At 38.4% G+C, this 20609-nt stretch overlaps 1 protein-coding gene across 7 annotated transcripts in view; it reads right to left on the bottom strand.

Moving 5' to 3' along the window:
* MAP2K5 (mitogen-activated protein kinase kinase 5) overlaps nucleotides 1–20609 on the bottom strand; it is a 266765-nt gene that overhangs the window by 204958 nt on the left and 41198 nt on the right. For all 7 annotated transcript variants that reach the window (XR_012330188.1, XM_073801166.1, XM_073801165.1 and 4 more), the window contains exons 7-8: nucleotides 13568–13616; nucleotides 6066–6130 (exon numbers count right to left, since the gene is read on the bottom strand). Coding sequence is in view for 6 of the 7 variants with exons in the window: in XM_073801166.1 (XP_073657267.1) it covers nucleotides 6066–6130; nucleotides 13568–13616 (114 nt within the window). In the remaining variant the exon portion in view is untranslated. The remainder of the gene's footprint in view (nucleotides 1–6065; nucleotides 6131–13567; nucleotides 13617–20609) is intronic.

The raw sequence follows: 20609 nt of genomic DNA, 5'->3' as shown, positions 1-20609 counted from the left end.
ATTCTTCAGATTCTAATCAATACAATACACATTACTGTATGAAACAAACCTATAACGGTGAATGCTGAGACAGGGAGAGAGGGAAGCATACATAATTAATTTTATTTGACAAATACTCATTGATTTTCTGAAAATATTAATATCTTTGCTTGTCACATGATACTATAATACAATCCAGCTATATACAAGTTATTTAATTTTACATTAAGATGATGTCTTGTTTGCTTGTTTAAAATATGATCTTGGCTGCAAGGAAAAGGTGCTTCATTTGATTGGAAATTTAAAGTTAAAATAAATCAAACAATCACCCTAGCTCTTGGGTCAATATCAAAACCATTTAAAAACTACTCTTAATTTACAAGATGCACTTCAGGGAAAAAACATAAAGGAGTGGAGTCACTGATACAGTTGTCAGAGAAGCTGGGGTTAGGCCTGTTTTGGTTTGGCACCTTCAGGTTGTTTGGTGAAAAGGGAAGTGAGAGTTTTTCTGGGTATTATGTGGTTCCCAATATTTTCATCAGGGAACCTCTTTGTTATGCTTTCCCCTCAGGGATCCTATGTTTTAAAATATTTTGTTTACTAAACAGCATTTAATTAGACAACAATTCATGTATTTTCTCATTTTCTAATTTTCATGAAATAAATCATGTTAAGTGTAATGAGCTGATATAATTCCAGCCCCGAAACAAAAATGTAATGTTTTAGTTGGTCTGTACAGCCATATCATGAGGGCAGAATACAATTTAATAGCTCCTGTGATCTCAATTACCATCTCCAAGGACCATCTTCACCCTGTCGCCCAACAAATATTTCATAAAATTGGTAAGACAACAGAAATGAAGAGAAACCAACACCTTTGAGAATTATTATCCCCTCCCTCTTCTCTTGTCTCTAGATATGGTCAAATTAATTCTTAAATAATGGTATATATCCAATCTTCAAAATGCCATGTAGTCAGCATATATGCTGCTGATTAAACCACTGAGAAAATTCTACCACAAACCCAGGTTTGACCCTTAACTGTACTGTAGGAAGCAGCTGGATTTAGAAAGTCCACTAATATTTTCCAACACCTAGAGATTAGAATACATGGCCAGAAAGCTGACAACTTGAGTCTTAGCCTGAATAATTTGCATTAAGGAAAAAGATAACATAACAGATGATCCTTAAGTGCTTGCTGGCTAACTGACTTAGCACGACCTAAATCCTAAGAGTTAGATACTACTTCATTTCTGGACCCAAAGCTTATGTGACTCCATCAAACAATGCACTGAAGGAGCAAAGGACCTGAGTGACCGGCCTTCATTATCACAAAATGTTTCCAAAGTAACTGGGCCTATTAATTACTTTCATTTCTACATGACATACTATCCAAGAAAAACAGACAGTAACTAGAATGTTAATGGATACCAAATACTCAGTTTTAACATCTGAAAGAAAATTAATCATTCAAACATATGCCCTTAGTTGAGAAATCCCTACTCTTCTCGGTGAATGTTCTAAAACAATTACACAGTCTCAAAATTATGCAGCCTCTAAAACTAGCCAGGTATGGGGAGGATCCAATTAAAGAGCTCTACTAAAACCTGCTTGGAAAAAACCTCCACTTGCCTCATTCTCATTCCAGCCAACACATATAAAGCATCTATTCTATCCTTAGGACAGTGCTGGGTACACTAGAAAATACAAGGAAACACAATGGACTCTGCTTGACCTTGAGAAACAACACTGCCTTGGGGATAAACAGAGTGGAAGGACGAGATGCTGTGTAGAGTGCTGGCTTTGCCACATGAATGTGAGCTCTAGCTTTTTCCAGTGGAAAAATGTGCTTACCATTATACCAGCTGTCCTACAGCAATTTGAAATTAACTATGATAAAAGAGAATATATCTTGAAACTCTGAAAAGAATCATTCTATTTAAGTTAATATATAAGATATAATAATAAATCATATTCATGAGGCAACTAGAGAATAAAAGGAAACAAAGAAGTGTATGATGTATCATAACATAATGTAGAACTTCTCAAAGTTAATTCAACACAACTCTAATTCTGTGAGATATTCCTCAAAAAAAGAATCCCATGGCCAAGTAAGCACAGGAAGCCCAGGGATTAACGATTTGTCTACCACTGGTACTATCACGAACAGTAGCTAACGTTTAGTAAGTGTCAGTTATAGTGCTGTCTTTTCTATGAAACATCTGATTTAACTGCACAGTAACTTTATAAGATAGGTATTATAGGTATATTATCTCCATTTTACACATGGGGAAACTGAGGTAGAAGACGTTACGTAACTTTCCCAAGGTCACACAAGCTAGTTAGTGGCAGGTGCAGGGTTCACACCCAGAGCCTCCACATTTAACCGCAACACATACTGTTCTCTATTTCCCCGAAGTTTTCGAAATTTATTGTGAATCTACCAGAAGGGAATAGAACATGTGTGTTTCCTGATTTATTTTTGTGGAGAAACTTGTAGCACTCTGGGAAATGGAGCAATAATTAAAGTGCGTTCATTTCCTTTTCTTAAATTATTCTTCTTCTTAGGCTTGGGCTATACTTTAGTCTAGGGTATTTCCTTTATGATCTATTTCATCCAAACTAGTAATCCAACAGATACCACAATTTAAAATTACCTGCCTAAATCAATATCATAATAGTAGTGCAGCAGGGGACTACACACAGAATCCACGTTTGGTTTAAATATCTGGGCCCAGAAATTCATATTGTATAACTGAGGAGAACATCTAGACTTAAAGGATGAAAATGTGATCAACTATTAAATACTATATATTGCAGTTACACAATATCATATCCCTTGAAACTCACAACACCCCATCAAGTGGAGCAAATAAGACTGAAATATTAAACTTTTGCTTTACATTTATTATTCTTTATAAGAAAAAAATTAAATAGGCCCATTAGGCAGTTTTGCTACCAATGAGTGGATTTTCCAATATTTTCTTCATCTAGTTTATGTAGCATAAACTGTAATGTAATCATTTTTGTTTGAAAAATCAGTTTTTATAGTCAACACCATTAAGGTAAACTTAATATAGGAGAAAGTCAATCATAACACACCAAACACTTAGTTTTACAGAGACTTCAGTAAAGTGGCTTTTCATTTCCTGATGATTATACAATTTCTTTGTGCTGCACTAAAAGCCAGGGATATAAGAACACAAATTGAAACCCAGACAGAAATGAAGACCAATGATCAATGATAAGTGGTTATTCAATGTGATATCTTCATGTCTCTCCCCTTAAGAATCACCTAGGCAATAAGTGAAATGTCTTCTTTTTTATAAGAAATCTATTACATAAAATAAAGTACTAAAATGATCATGATACTGGCACTAACCCTCTGTAAACAACCACTGTCAAAAACATACTAAGGGCTTCCCTGGTGGCGCAGTGGTTGAGAGTCCGCCTGCCGATGCAGGGGACACGGGTTCGTGACCGGGTCCGGGAGGATCCCACATGCCACACAGCGGCTGGGCCCGTGAGCCATGGCCGCTGAGCCTGCGCGTCCAGAGCCTGTGCTCCACAGTGGGAGAGGCCACAACAGTGAGAGGCCCGCGTACCGCAGAAAAAAAAAAAAAAAAAAAAAAACCATACTAAATCTTACAATACATACTGAGCATTAGCAATGGTAGCTAACTAAATGAACCCAGGATAAGTCGCTCATGTCACCGCAACATCCTAGCAAACTGAAGAACTCATGCTTAAGGACGTCCCCTTGGATACTGTGGCCCTAATAAAAAGAAAATGTCTAGCCATGCTTCTTAGCTAAAAACAACATAACCCAGGCGAATGGGGAGTTATTGTTGAATGGGTATAGGGTTTCAGATCTGCAAGCCAAAAAGAGTCCTGCAGATGGACGGTGGTGATGGTTACACAACAGTGTGAATGTACTTAATGCCACTGAACTGTAGACTTAAAAATGGTTGCGATTGTAATTTTTATGTTATATGTTTCTACCACAATCAAGAATACCAGTTAAAGAAAAACAACACTAACATAATTTTATGTTGTAATTTTTCCTTGCTGGATGGGCATATTATTTCCACTTCCCTGTATCCCCTCTCCCCTTTTTTTATGAACCTGTTTTAAGATAAAAGGTTAAAATTTTAATATCTAGGATATTATTTCTAATAAAAATTACCTGATGGAGTTTGGTGGTCTTACGCTTTCTCCCTTCTAGAATAATAAATAATTATTAGAATAACATCTAGAATAATATCCTACCCTTCTAGGATAGTAAATTCACAATAGGTCTTCAATTAAAAGATAAAAACATGCTTGAGAATCAAACATTTGGTGAAACAACAAAAATAAGTAGGTTAGGAGTCTAAAGAAATGTTTTTGGACTCTATTCGACCAATAAAAGGAGTCAAAAGAGTTGCTAGACATCGTTTCTGTTTTATTACACCTGAACACCAGCATAAAAGCATTAAGAAAAAGAAAGGTTGAGATTTTGAGAACCGCTCCCTCCAGGGAACTCAAGAGAAGTAAATTGGAGTGTACATGTTCCTTCTTATTTCTAAAGGTACCTGAACTCAAGAACCTTCAGGACAGGGTAAAAAGTCAAGTCAGATAAGAGTGAGGAAGAGAAGACTAGGACGAAGAGATGCTATTTATGCAGTACTGGGGGACTGCATGGGAAGGAATGCTAGTATGATTCACGGAAGGACAACAAACTTTTTAGACACATGAGGCATCACACATTTTAAGGGCAAGACCCAAGGATTGTGAAAGAAATGTGTTATTATTTAATTCTCTGAATTATCATAGTGGAAGCACTTAACTTTCAGACCAACTATTCACCATAGTCAGTTATCTATAGGAAAAAACAATCCAAATATGTAAGCATACGTTCTTAAAGGACTATGTTAAAGGACTTTAGGAGAAAGGACTCACATCCTGGCTCTATCTACAGAGAGGACAGAAGCCCTGGGTGGGGGACTGGATCAGATAACTTTGAAGGAGCTTCTAACCCTGAGAAATCTGATTCTATGCCAACACTGTATCTGTGTGGAGGATGTTCTGGAATTTTAGGATGTGATCTTTCGCATTCATGGGCAACAGGGCGATTTTGCAACAGGGCAATTTTTATCTGTATTCACGTCATTAGTAAGAACTTAAAATTCTAAGAAAATCAGTAACCAGTTAAACATAAATTAAATAATTTACAACTTTGAAAACATATATTAATATCAATAGTAAAACATCTAAGGTAAAAACACAATCATAATGTGATGCAGGGTTAGTGTATATATGGAAAACAGCTCTCTGGAGGAAAGCTTTATTACTCCCTCAGGGCTTTCTTACAGAGTATGGATTTTTTAATTCCTAGTGGAATATTTTTCATACACCATTGCAGACTATTAAGTACCAGACATTACATTATGTAGTTTAAACTTTGCACTACTGCACGGGAAAGACTTCCCTGTTGAGAGAACTATTTTTTACGGTTAGCATTTTTTAATATGAAAATGAACACTTCTTTAGGGTAAGATCACTGCAATTGGAATTTGGGAGAATTTTATAACTTAACATATTCATCAATGTGTAGAAATTCTCTCCGGGAGTAGGGTGAGGAGAGAAGGAAACACAACAGGAAGAAGGCTTTTTAATAACTGAGTGTTGACACAGGGCAAAGCAATGGTATTTATAAGGTTTGTCTTCCACTGAGCATAGCTGTACGTACACAGGCAGGGGACTAGCATAGGGTGCTAGCAAGTTAAAAAAAATAAAAATAACCGTGTTAAAGAGCGAAGGAAAAAAATACATTAAACTTCAGGCCGGTTAAAGGTACGCTTGCTAATGGTGGACTATTAAATGCTCACCCAGGAGAGATGCAGACTCAGAAATATTAAAAAGGCAATATAAATGCACTTTTCCAAGCAATTCCTGAGAAAATAGATTCCTTGCAGAATTTTGGAGTCAAATGTGGAAATAAAATCTAAGCACTGGTGGTCATTTAAAAATCTTTGCCATGGAGAACCTGGATACCCACATTTGGCAAAAGTGGATAGAAAGTTTAAACAAAATTGACTACTCACTTGTAGACTGTGCCTCCGTTGCCATGACCAAGAGTGTCTCGATACCGTATGTCTTGTTCATTCATCTCCACAAGAAAGAAAGAAAAACAAAAAGGGTGTCATGCTGTGGATGGAAATGTCAAGGAAAAGCAACTCTGGGCCATAAACAACAAGCAGTCTGGGTCATTTCAAGTTCAGCTGCAAGAACGAGAAGATCAATACAACATTTGCTGTCCAATTTATAAAAGACGATACCAAGGGACAAAGTGATGGAAAGTTTAATGACAATTTGTTTGCCTGGGTCATTTCATTAAAGTTTGATAAAAGGTGTCAAAATGGAATGATATAACATAGCTCAAAAGGGTCAGGTCAGAGATACTGATAAGAACACAGTCTCCAGCACTACATAACCACTGCCAAACAGCACTGCACATAACCAAAGTCAAACTTGGCAAGAAAACACACACACACACACTTCTAGTAATCCAATGCACAATTTGTAAATAAATCAGCCCCTGAAAACTCAAGTGACCCTCTAATTAACATTAAACAAACTAACTGAATAATGTTAACGATTTTCCCAGAGTAGATATAGCCTTTTTTTACTTTTTTTTTTTTTTTTTTTGCGGTACGCGGGCCTCTCACTGTTGCGGCCTCTCCCGTTGCGGAGCACAGGCTCCAGACGCGCAGGCTCAGCACCCATGGCTCACGGGCCCAGCCACTCCGCGGCATGTGGGATCTTCCCGGACCGGGGCACGAACCCGTGTCCCCTGCGTCGGCAGGCAGACTCTCAACCACTGCGCCACCAGGGAAGCCCAATATAGCCTTTTTTTGAAAATGATAAATTAGTACACAGCAATAGCTGGGTAGAAATCTTATGCTCATGGAAAAGTGCTAAATCAATGCACTTTAAAATGCACATATAGTCAAATATTATAATGCATAAAAGGAAAATAGATAGGCATGTGATTCATATAAAGTCTTTTCGTAATTTATTATATAAAACAGTATGTGCATTTTCCCAGGTTCTGTAAAACTATTATACCACAAATACTACTCTCATTTGAATCGTGAATAGAAGTGAACTATTTTAGTACCCCAAAAATAATGTTTTAGAGTTTGAAAGAACTCCCTAAATAATTATTTATCAAATGACTTTAAGACTAGTCAGATTCTATCTGAGGCATTCAGTAATTTTCTACACACTGGTCCAGTTGCTCAAAAATTAACTGCCAACTTTATTCACTAAATGGATTCAATAAAGGTGTTATTTTCCATATAGCTAAAGCTCGGGAAAAGCCATAGTAAGCCCTGAAAAAAATCAATTTCCAGGGAATTGCACTGCCTTGCATGGGCAGGAAATGGATGGAGTTTTTAATTCAATATCACCTGGAAAAAAATAGTTTGCTTTCAGACCATTATAGTAAAGCTTTAAATATTTTGCTCTACTCTGAACTTCCACCAACGGAATAAAGCAAGGTTCCATTTATCAAGGGAAATATTTTTGTCTATACATTTCTGAGGCTGAAGCTTCAGAGAGCTGTGATAATTAGGAACATAGTGCAGATAACAGAAACAGCTTCCTTTCCAAGCCATTCTGCCAAACCCTAAAAGAATATTGACAGATTAATGTATAAAGGCCAATTCAGCACCCCATTTAATTGTAGTAAAACCTGACTGACTTAATTTGCAATTAGCTAGTTACTATATTTAGGGTCAGAGGCAAAATGACAGACAAGTCAGAAAAATTGGCAACAATTTTCCTATTTGAGGGAAATTCTGTGGCATGAAGAAAGAAAATCTCATTATTCTGGACCAAAAAACAAATTTTAAAACAGCATGAAGAAAAGTAGCACATCAAGTTGAGATACTAAATAAACCAGCAGAGTTGCTACTGGGTTTGATTTGATCAAAGGGTGTAAGAGATACATATGTAAATAGCAGTATCTATTGGCAGGTACAAACAGGCTAATTCCTTGAAAACATTCCTCAAGGTAGTCCAAACATGACTCTAACAACCTAATTTGTACTATTAACTTGCTTAACAAGCTGCACCCTCATCACAGCCTGAAGTAAATTTCTAGGAGAAATTTTACTCACTCAACATCTACAAATTCTGAATTGGTGGCACTGAAATTTAAGGGTAAGCAGGATGTAGCTATAGGATCCAGGCTCTGGAGAGGTCACAACCTGTGATTACATTCCCTCCACCTCCACCACTCCAGGTAAAAGGACCAGTAGTTTCCTCTTAGAAAAATATAAACATAAGACTCATTGATATTATACATTCCAGTGATATACTGTGAGAGACCTAGGACTTCGGAGGGGGCTTGATTTTGTGGTATTTTGTTGGAGGCAGTAAATGCAAAGGGGCAGGTCTCTGAGCAGCTTCAACCACTATAATCCCAACACCATAGTCTTTTTAAACTTTAATACCCACTAGGGTGAAAAGAGAAGTGGAGCAGCCACCCATCCAGCACTCCAACCTAACCAGGAGTGGTAGATGTAAAAAAAAAAAAAATGAGACAGGGGATAAGCTGAACGCTCCAGAGAGATGGGGGATGATGTTGTGGGCGTTGTATGGGGCGTGGGTGTGTGTGTGTGTGTGCACGCACATGCATGCGCACGCTAACACAATGTTTAGGCAAATTCAAGGGTGGAAATTTGGAATCCCTCAGATAATGAGAAAGATTTTAAGAGTCTCATAAAGATAAAAATGGTTTTAAAAAATAAGTTCTAGAACCACGTCACTCAAAAAGACAGTATCCATAAAAAATTGTTTCGACACTGTTTTAAAGTTTTATATAGACATTTGCCTGGCCTATAAATTGATTGATAGATTATTCTATTTAAAAATATCAGGGGCTTCCCTGGTGGCGCAGTGGTTGAGAGTCTGCCTGCCAATGCAGGGGACACGGGTTCGTGCCCCGGTCCGGGAAGATCCCACATGCCATGGAGCGGCTGGGCCCGTGAGCCGTGGCCACTGAGCCTGCACGTCTGGAGCCTGTGCTCCGCAACGGGAGAGGCCACAACAGTGAGAGGCCCGCGTACCGCAAAAAAAAAAAAAAAAAATATATATATATATATATATATCTCAGAATCTTTTTTTCTTTTTGCTTATTTGAATCTTCCAATTTTTATAGAGTATTCAAATATTATTCATGTTAAAAAAGTTTTAAAAACTATTAGAGTCAAGCTTATAAACTGATCACAAACAAATTTTGAGAATTTTGTATATCTAATCAAAATGGATTACTTTAATTGATCTTAAATATAAAAAAATCATTAAAGGGATCAACAAGTAGCTAATAACATTTCTGCCTTTTTAGTTTAGAGAGCATATTAATTCAACTTTTCAAAATAAAGCATAGGAACTGTACTCATTATGATACAAAAGTAGGATTTATAAGCCTACAAAGTACAACATTTAAATATTACAGTTGGGATCAAGTATCATAAAAATCACACACTTTTACAACATTTTAAACATATAACCCAATTCGTTTGGGTCATATAACTAGTAAATAGCAACTAGCCAAGGTGAGAACTCAGTCTTTCAGGTTACTCTGCTCAGTGCTCTACCTTAGCAGTTGATCTCATGTGTAAGTACAGAGGGACATCTTCTCCATCAATGGTGCCTGGTCCATAGGAAGGAAAATAATCAAATGAAGGGCACTCAAAAGTTAAAAGCGATTTCATCAACTACGATATTTGCTTTTAAGAAGAGAAATCACATAGCTCTCTAGATAAAAAAGAGGTAAAAGAAAGTTTTTATTCAATAAAGATACCAAATAATTTAAAAATATAAATCAGTTTCCTTGTTTTGACTAAAAAAAAAAAAAGCAAATGAAAGGCAGAATAATAGATGTGAGGGAGAAGGGAGAAAAAACCCTGAGAGTTACAATGACGTGTCAACTGCCGCGACGGCAAATGACCTGGGAGAGGTGATGGCACTGGGCTCTGCTGCTGCTGCTGAAAGACAGGTGGGGGCTGTGAAAGAACGTGGACGTGACACCCCAGGGGGCGGAAAGGTTGTGTCTGTGCAGGGAGGGGAGGTGCCATGCAGTTTGGACTTACACAGTCTCATTCATCTATGTTTAGGTCTTCGTATGGGATCTGAGACGAACCATAAGAATCTAAGAGTTTTATGTACTGGTAATAGGACCCTCTTTAAAGCTAACTTTATAGTCGAATACTATTTTTCTTTCTCCTTTTTTTTTTTTCTAAACACAGAAAGTTTTTTAAAGGCATCTGAAGTTCTCAAAATAACAGCCAAACATGAAGCAGGATTAGAATTATTTCTAGTTTTGTGACTTCACAGTACATTTATACTTGATTTACCAGAAATAGAAAAATACTGTCAACCTCTCCTACAAATTATAAAAAACAAACAGACGAAAGACAACTTCAGAGATGCAAAGGTCAAAGTCATACATCCTTGGAGTGACTGTACTTTTTTTAATCCTTTAAATTGACCCACTGGGCCATTTCTAATCAGTTTCAAATCAAGGGCCAACGTTAAACAGATGATACTGCACTACAACTGAAGTGGGAAAAACACACCCAGAAAACACATCAGTGGCGCTGATTTATAGCTCTCAGTACAACTTGCCAAAAATACCTTATGATTTGTTTTTTTTTAAGCTGGAAAAAAGGAATCCTCCCTCACAAAGCAATTACAGAAGAACAATGTCTCCATTCCAAAGACTAAATGTTAAACTTTTTAAAGTGTTTAATATAATGTTAACGAAATGGGGAAAATGAAATGGAATTCAATTATAGATCAGCAAAGAAAATATTCTTTGTTTATTGTCTGCCTGTGTTAAGAAGAATCAGTACCTATTGCTTATAAATCATTAAAATAAAAAAGCTCAATTAATCCTTATTTTATATGTAAAGGTCTGACAGAAACTAGTCCTATCACCAGACCTTTGCTTCACAAATCGAAGCAATAATAGTTTCAGAAAGCAGTCACACTCTACGAGCAGACAATTGGAGAGATTTAGTAAATCCCACTTTATAGAGCAGAGACTAATCGGAAAACACAAGCCAGTCAAATGTTTCTTATGAACTGTTGACACTATATCAATGCTGAATCAATTGGTGGCATTTACTCTGAGTGACAGAAAAGAAATAAATATTTATATCACATAACCTATATCAATGAACCCAGGCAGAAAGCTATTTCTAACCTGTCAATATTTGATTATCTTGAAGAATCATGTCCCTTTCTTTTAATGATTAATATGAATTCCTTATTAAATCTAAGTGGAGGCTAGTGGAAAGGCAAATCATTATTAATGCTTGAGAGCATAAACCACTAAAATAAAAAACTATGCTCAAGTGTTAAGGTATCGTTAAATGTGACTTACATCTTCCATATCAAGTGGTGTCAGTGTTCAGCCCACAAATTTATTGATGCCACACTGTGCACATTACCTCACTGCAAGGCAATCTCACTCACTCTTTAGTTACCTGATAGCACCAAGGACTGAGGAATTAAGAGGAGGAGGTATTTTGAAGACTTCCAAAGGTGGGAGTTCTTTGTTTTGTACTGTTCGTTTTCGTGAATAAAAGTAAACATAACAATGGCTAATCCTTAAAAGAAAGGAAATGCCATACTGTTTAATGTGGGATTATCACATTCCCAAGGGAAAGCAATAAACAATCTTTAAGTGTCAAAAATCATTGCCATGACAATCTTCCACCAAAGAGAATCTCCTAACCAAGACCACTAAGATATTTATGGTACTAGGTTCAGAACACTAGGAATATTTCAGAATGTTTATTTTTTGCCCTGGAAATAACTGTTTTTCATTTTTGAAAGAGGAATCTATGACAGGTTATTTTCCATTGCCTGGGTTGAACAAATGTAGTTAAAGCTTCTTAATTTATGTCAATTTTGAAATATATTTTCCAGCTGAAGAACACTAGTAACTCACACATAAATTACAGTTAGTAACTAGGATGCAAACGTGTTGGAGATACATGAATATCGTAGGCTCAATATTTCAGCCTTTAGTCACGTTAACGCCAAGTGCTGGAGACATGTAAGAAATACACCTGCAGAACCATGTATGCTTCCCTCCGGTGGGGAGAAGAGGGAGAACAAGAGGACAATAATGGGCTTGGCAGTGACCAGAAGGAGAGAGAAGGGCAACCAGGTTTTGTTTCATGTTTCCGAAAACATGCAGGGCACTAGGGGAACGTGTATGTGGACCTCAATCTAAACAAAACTTTGGCTGCTTAAAGTTAAAAGTACTATTAGATAAATATGAAATATGGGGACCATTAAGATTATACATACAACATACATACATATGTTGCATATACATACAACACCAGAGTCTCCTTAGCCGTATATTGAATAGTTAAGGACTAGAATTCACACACTACAGATGATGATCAGGTGTCAAAACCAGATCAACTCACTTTTTCTAACTGTATTCAAGGGATTCCAGGCTAAACAAGTAAGGCTTCCAGAAGTACCACCATACAGTCCTTGTTTTAAGGCATGCACATCTATTAGGCCACAAAGTTACAGGTGATACTAAAGGACAAGCATGAGGACCCAGCTTTGTCTTCTTGACATGCTCCACTACAAGTACCTGATTCATGAAATGCCAATGAGGATTGGAGAGGTCAGCATGTGAAAGCACTGAATAAGCATCTGAGATAATTAAGATTTCAGCCTTCGAAACATGGACGGGAAGTGAACAGCAGTTAAGAAAATCAATAAGAGTCTTTTATTTGCGGTGACACAGATGTCTCAGTCAATAGAGCCTAATAGGCAGGCTTGATCGCGATGGACAGGCGCCTGCCTCCAAGGCTATCAAAGGGCTTCCTCTATAACAAACATTAAAACGCATTTATGTTGCTATTGAAGAATCGAGGACCCTGCAGGTAGCTTAATTTACCAGTGTATGTTTAAAGGCACTATACTATTTCAGATGTGTCAATTTAATTGAATCAAAATTAGTGAGAAATAACTGGACTGCAGGACTGTTTATCCCTCACTGGCTGGAGTAGGTCATTCTGCTTTAGACGACCAGTCAACTAGGCAAACTGAGGGCTCCTGAAGCCCAGGAATTTTAAATGCCAAAGGTCTGCTGTGACTCTGTTCCCCTAAAATGCCAGTGTTAGTTTCAGGACAAAAGGAACTAAGGTGAGAAAGTAGCAGTTTCTCTTTTTCTCCCTAAAGATAAAGAAAGAAACAGTCACCTCAGGATGCAGGGCCATTTCAACAACCCATGGGTTGACACACTTGTTCAGAACTGATTAACTTTTTTTACACCGAGCTGGCAGCAGGGTGTGTGCATGGTACTTCAATCTGCTGGGAGTGAAACCCATTAGCACAGTTTGAAAAACGTGCTGCAAATTGTTCTGCCAATCAAATTAAGCCGTGTAATTCATTTATGACAAGAAGAATTTTATAGATCCTTTATCTGCTTATTAAGTTCATGGATACAAAAACTAGACAGCACTAAGTTATTACTATAGTCTTAATATGTAATGACACCTACCTGGCCATTGGCTAATATTTTTTTCAGTTCAGCAGAAGACTTCTTCAAGCTGAAAAGAAAAGACATAGTTTTTAATGGCAAGTTCATCAGCACCTCTGAACACCACTGAAAATTCCAGACTAAAACACACTTTTGTTTTAGGTGTAGACATAGACTACACTACTCTTTGCATCCTTCTCCCTACATAAAATATTTTCTAAAGTAACTGGCCAAATGGCAAAGGTATTGATAAGGGACTGAAACCCCATTAGTAATCTAAAGCAATAAAAAAGCCTACTGTCATAACGAAGCTAGGCTATTGTATGGAGTATTTCAGAGACCTCTTTTTGCTATTAGTTCTGCTGCCTTTGAGTAGCCTTACAGTGGTTATTTTATGTGGACTCTGCCATCTGCTAAATGTCAAGTACTTAACAATGCACTCTTAGGATGTTCACAGCAAACAAAGATTACAGAACTTCAAAAGATAAAATAATTTAAGTCCTGATTTTGTAATATAGCTAAGAGTTACAATTCAGCTACCTGGGAAGTAAATGTGTAACAGAAATAAATCCTGGCACTCACTAGCTGTGTGCTCTGGAACAAGATACTTATCCGCTCTGAACCTCAATTACCCCTTTCTATAAAATGGGGGAAATATCAACATTATAGTGTAACCAAGAAAATTAAATATTACAAAAAGCCCTAGCACCTGTTTCTTGCACACAGTAAGTATTAAATCAATTTTAGCTGCCTTCTCTTTCCTTTCCTTTCCTGTAGGTATGAAACCCAGCTTCCGTAGGTATGTAAGAAACATAGAAATCTTCTTCTCTGGACATTTATGACTATGTAAACATTTATGTGGATGAGTTTAGGGAAAGCGGCCGAAAGATGCTGTGAAGTCCTTCTAGCTTTATAATGAGTTATACCTGTACACATCCACCCAGTTAGCAGAGTGGTGCATAAAATAATACCTCCTCCCATCAATGTTCTAATTTGAAATTTAAAGCTTGTTAACTCTATCCTTAATCTATCTACTCTAACCCTCTACCCATCTGCCAAATTAACTCTCTTCCCTTTGGTAGTTATCTGTAGATACCTTTCTTCCCACCACACCCTCTCCCAAGACTGGAAGCTCCCTGAGAACAGATACCACATCTTACTCACCTCTCTATACATTCCATTTCCTTCCCGCTCTTGAACCTAGCCCAATGACTTGGCACATACTAAGTGTCTGATAAGTGATAGTCATTATTCTGGTTGTTATTATATGGTAGTAACACACACACACACACACACACACTCATTTGGTACCTTTAATAAGTTATATTTGAGAAACCCTCAGACTTCAAGTTTGACCACACTCACGATTCCAAGTTATAATTATTTTTCTTAATAAATACTTCTTAAACTTCTGCTACAGTCAAATGCAAACTATGGAGCCCTAGTCTCTACTTTCCCCAGATCTTATAAAACATGCCTTCAGCCAATGATTCTAAACTTTAATAACATCCTCCCAAGTCTAAGAATTCATGCACTCAAGTGGCAATTAAGAATACTGCAGAATGGGACTAAAGCTGAAATACATCCCCCCCAAAATAAACTGACTAAGATCAGTCCAATTGAAAACAAAATATTAGCCTCTACCATGTCCTGAGTGATGACCATGTGCCACGCACTGTGCTAAATGCTATTACTTAGTATCCTGATCTAATCCTCACAGTAACTATCCCGCTGTGGGTATACCCTGTGGGGGAAAGTTATTCCTGATACATAAAGAAAACTAAGGTACGAACCTTGTTCAAAGTCTGTCTGTCTTACACACATACTTTTTTTTTTTCTGGAAAACATTTGGACCCTGATATTGCCATAAATGGTCCGAATTTAATATTTGCAATTATTATAAAAACAGAAATGACCAAACAATGCTCAGGCAATGTTTCTCCACAGATATTCCATTATGTCATGCAACTTAAAATAATAACATTTTGATTCATTACATTTACAAAACACCTTTCATCCAAGAAACAAAATGTGATTCCTTAATACAACTTCATCAATCTTCTTAACACCAGAGGTAGATAGATGGAAAATTTAATCATCCTAATTTTATAGAAGGAGAAAGCCAGAATGTTCAGGAAAGGCCGTGCCTTGGCAGTGGGACGTGAATTCAGTAACTATGGTTTAGGAACACCATGTGGATTAGTAAGCTCAGTTTAATAAACATATCCACCTAAGGCAAAGACCAATTCATGCTTTGAGAGTAACAGAGGAAAGAACTGATTTTATTCATTATGTCAATATCTGGCTATGAACTTTGGTAAAAAATTATATTTATATATCCTGGCAATTTCTTTGTGCCCCAGTTTACTCAATGTTTTATTTTTATTTATTTATTTATTGGCTGCATTGGGTCTTTGTTGTTGCACACGTGCTCTCTCTAGTTGTGCCGAGCAAGGCTACTCTTCGTTGTGGTGCGTGGGCTTCTCATTGCAGTGGCTTCTCTTGTTGCGGACCACAGGCTCTATGCACGCAGGCTCAGTAGTTGTGGCTCACGGGCTCTAGAGCGCAGGCGCAGTAGCTGTGGTGCACGGGCATAGTTGCTCCACAGCATGTGGGATCTTCCTGGACCAGGGCTCGAACCCACGTCCCCTGCATTGGCAGGCGGATCTTTTTCTTTTTTTAAACATCTTTATTGGAGTATAATTGCTTTACAATTGTGTGTTAGTTTATGCTTTATAACAAAGTGAATCAGCTATACATATACATATATCCCCCATATCTCCTCCCTCTTGTGTCTCCCTCCCACCCTCCCTATCCCACACCTCAAGGTGGTCACAAAGCCCCGAGCTGATCTCCCTGTGCTATGTGGCTGCTTCCCACTAGCTACCTATTTTACATTTGGTAGTGTATATATGTCCATGTCACTCTCTCACTTCGTCCCAGCTTACCCTTCCCCCTCCCCGTGTCCTCAAGTCCATTCTCTACGTCTGCATCTTTATCCTGTCCTACCCTTAGGTTTTTTAGAAAAATAAAATTCATTTTTTTGATTCCATATATATGTGTTAGCATACAGTATTTGTTTTTCTCTTTCTGACTGACTTCTCTCTGTATGACAGACAAAAGGTCCATCCACCTCACTACAAATAACTCAATTTTGTTTCCTTATATGGCTGAGTAATATTCCATTGTATATCTGTGCCACACCTTCTTTATCCATTCATCTGTCAATGGACACTTAGGTTGCTTCCATGTCCTGACTACTATAAACAGTGCTGTAATGAACATTGTGGTACATGATTCTTTTTGAATTATGGTTTTCTCAGGGTATAGGCCCAGTAGTGGGATTGCTGGGTCATATGGTAGTTCTATTTGTAGTTTTTTAAGGAAGCTCCATACTGTTCTCCAGTGGCTGTATCAATTTACATTCCCACCAACAGTGCAAGAGGGTTCCCTCTTCTCCACACCCTTTCCAGCATTTACTGTGTGTAGATTTTTGGATGATGGCCATTCTGACTGGTGTGAGGTGATACCTCATTGTAGTTTTGATTTGCATTTCTCTAATGATTAGTGATGTTGAGCATCCTTTCATGTGTTTGTTGACAATCTGTATATCTTCTTTGGAGAAATATCTATTTAGGTCTTCTGCCTATTTTTGGATTGCGTTGTTTGTTTTCTGATATTGAGCTGCATGAGCTGCTTGTAAATTTTGGAGATTAATCCTCTGTCAGTTGCTTCATTTGCAAATATTTTCTCCCATTCTAGGGTTGTCTTTTCGTCTTGTTTATGGTTTCCTTTCCTGTGCAAAGCTTTTAAGTTTCATTAGGTCCCATTTGTTTTTTGTTTTTGTTTTTTTTGTGGTACTTGGGCCTCTCACTGTTGTGGCTTCTCCCGTGGCGGAGCACAGGCTCTGGACGCGCAGGCTCAGCGGCCATGGTTCATGGGCCCAGCCACTCCACAGCATGTGGGATCTTCCCGGACCGGGGCACAAACCCGTGTCCCCTGCATCGGCAGGTGGACTCTCAACCACTGCGCCACCAGGGAAGCCCAGGTCCCATTTGTTTTTGTTTTTATTCCATTTCTCTAGGAGGTGGGTCAAAAAGGAGCTTGCTGTGATTTATGTCATGGAGTGTTCTTCCTATGTTTTCCTCTAAGAGTTTTATACTGTCTGGCCTTACATTTAGGTCTTTAATCCATTTTGAGTTTATTTTTGTGTATGGCGTTAGGGAGCGTTTTAATTTCATTCTTTTACATGTAGCTGTCCAGTCTTCCCAGCACCACTTATTGAAGAAGCTCTCTTTTCTCCATTGTATATTCTTGCCTCCTTTATCAAAGATAAGGTGACCATATGTGCGTGGGTTTATCTCTGGGCTTTCTATCCTGTTCCATTGATCTATATTTCTGTTTTTGTGCCAGTACCATACAGTCTTGATTACTGTAGCTTTGTAGTATAGTCTGAAGTCTGGTAGCCTGATTCCTCTAGCTCCATTTTTCTTTCTCAAGATTGCTTTGGCTATTCGGGGTCTTTTGTGTTTCCATACGAACTGTGAAATTTTTTGTTCTAGTTCTGTGAAAAATGCCATTGGTAGTTTGATAGGGATTGCACTTAATCTGTAGATTGCTTTGGGTACTAGAGTAATTTTCACAATGTTGATTCTTCCAATCCAAGAATGTGGTACATCTCTCCATCTGTTGTATCACCTTTAATTTCTTTCATCAGTGTCTTAGTTTTCTGCATAAAGGTCTTTTTTCTCCTTAGGTAGGTTTATTCCTACCTATTTTATTCTTTTTGTTGCAATGGTAAATGGGAGTGTTTCCTTGATTTCTCTTTCAGATTTTTCATCACTAGTGTATAGGAATGCAAGAGATTTCTGTGCATTAATTTTGTATCCTGCTACTTTACCAAATTCATTGATTAGCTCTAGTAGTTTTCTGGTAGCATCTTTAGGATTTGGCAGGTGGATTCTTAACCACTGCGCCACCAGGGAAGTCTCTCAATGTTTTATTTATCTGCATGGTCACAGTGACTTGAACTATCCAAAAATCACTTTTAAAAACACTTTAAAATTTTAATTTGATATAAATGACATTTTAAGGGGACACTGAGATACCCAAAGAAGAGTAAAAGGGTGAGGGGACCAGAAATAATGTTGTATCAGAAAAGCTGAATGAGTTTGGAGAATTTAATTCAGAGACAAGATTTAAAGGGAATATAAATTCATTTGTCCACTCATTTATTCAGGAATTACCAACTATCACCTATGTGCCAAGCATCCTGCTGGGAACTGAGGATTCAACAATGAATACATCTGAGTAGTATCCCATTTATATATGTACCATATCTTCTTTATCCATTCAAAACCGTAATGGAAAAAAATATATAAAAGAATATATATATATGTATACATATATATATATCTAACTGAATCACTTTGCTGTACAACAGAAATTAACCCATTGTAAATCAACTATACTTCAATAAAATAAAATAAACAATGAATATGCTACAGTCACTGCCCTCAAGGAGTACAGAATCTATTGGGGGACAGGAGTGATTATAATACAATGTGCTAACCACTACAGTAAAAGCAAGCACAGGGAGATATTGGGAATTCATAGAAGGAGTACCTGGCGTAGACTGGGAGGTGGGCAATAATCAGGAACAGTTTTCAGAAGAAGATAACATCTTTGTTCATCAAAGATGACGAAGGTTAGCCGGAATGAAGGCAAAGAAGGGAATGGATTAAAAGAAGAAAGCAGGAAAGAGGCAGCAGTGGATGTGAAGGCCCAGTAGTGAGACGAAATGTGATCCATTAAGGGGACCATGTATTCATCAGCAAAGCTGAACCATCAGTTGGAAGGGGGGAGTGGCAGGCTAGGGGGCTAGAGTGAGCAGAGGACCCACACATGGCAGGCCATGGTTCACCTGCTGTGGAGGGTACAGTTTGTCCTGAAGCTTGTGAGGAGCAGTAAAGGGGGGAATGATGGGTTCAGAACATGCACTAGCAAGACCACTCTGGCTGCAGTGTGGAGGAGGGACTGCAATGGGGCAACACGGGAGGTTATAGCAGTAATCTAGGGAGCCTGATCTACCTTTTCAACAACAGAGATGCTGGCAAGTAGACAGACTCCACAGTGATTCAGAAGGTAGAACTATAAATGTAGGGACTGACTGGATGTGGGGTTGAGGGAGACCCAGGAAGCAGTGAATGATGCCTGGTGGGTCCCCTAGAGTTAGCATCCGGGTGGACGTGGGAGAATTTACTGAGACAGGAAACCCAGGAGAAGAAGTATGTTTGGAGGGAAGATGACTAGTAGAGCTATTACCTAGAAGAGGGAACAGCCCTGTTCTGAGGGCTAAACTCAATCTTTACGAGTGGGTGCTAAAGGGACACAAATCTCAGCTCACAAAAAGAACGTTCTGAGACATAGCTACATGAACATGGAACGGGTGCCTCAGCCAATGAAGTGCATTCCTGCCACAGGGCTGTTCAGGAAGAGCCTGGATGACCATCTGGCAAGGAGTGGGGAGTCGGGCACCTAAGGAGAGCAGCATTAGATGGGGGCCTCTCCTTCTCATGCTTCACACCACAGGCAAGAGTCTTCTATAAACAACGAGCTGGCCATGGCACTCTGTTGAAAGTTGTCTAACAGCTTGCCAACACACTGAGGGGAAAGCTCAAACACCAGGCCCCAGGAGCCAGCTCCTGTCACCTCCTTTTCTCTTATCACTCCTACTGTTCTCCCTACCTTTCCATTCCCTCCCCCAGCCCAGCACCCCTCCCTGGGCTCCAGCCTAACTGGCCTTCTTCTGAACACATGGAGCTCCTTTTCCACCCAAGGGCCTTCACTTACTCTCCCCACCCTCTGAAATGCCCTTCTCTGGCTCTTGATGTGGCTAGGTATTTCTCATCCTTCAGGCCCAAGTGGAATGCCACTCTCCCCTGGGCACCCCATCCAAATCTAAACACAATCCTGCCCAGTGTTCTCTCACTTCAAAATCTGCTTGTTTCCTTCATAACACTAATTATAAAGCATAATTATTTGTATACTGGGGGGAGGTGGT

The sequence above is a fragment of the Tursiops truncatus genome, chromosome 2, assembly GCF_011762595.2.
Source record: "Tursiops truncatus isolate mTurTru1 chromosome 2, mTurTru1.mat.Y, whole genome shotgun sequence".
NCBI classification, from domain to species: Eukaryota; Metazoa; Chordata; class Mammalia; order Artiodactyla; family Delphinidae; genus Tursiops; species Tursiops truncatus.
The sequence above is the reverse complement of the archived record's forward strand: the minus strand, read 5'-3'. Positions and strand labels throughout refer to the sequence as shown.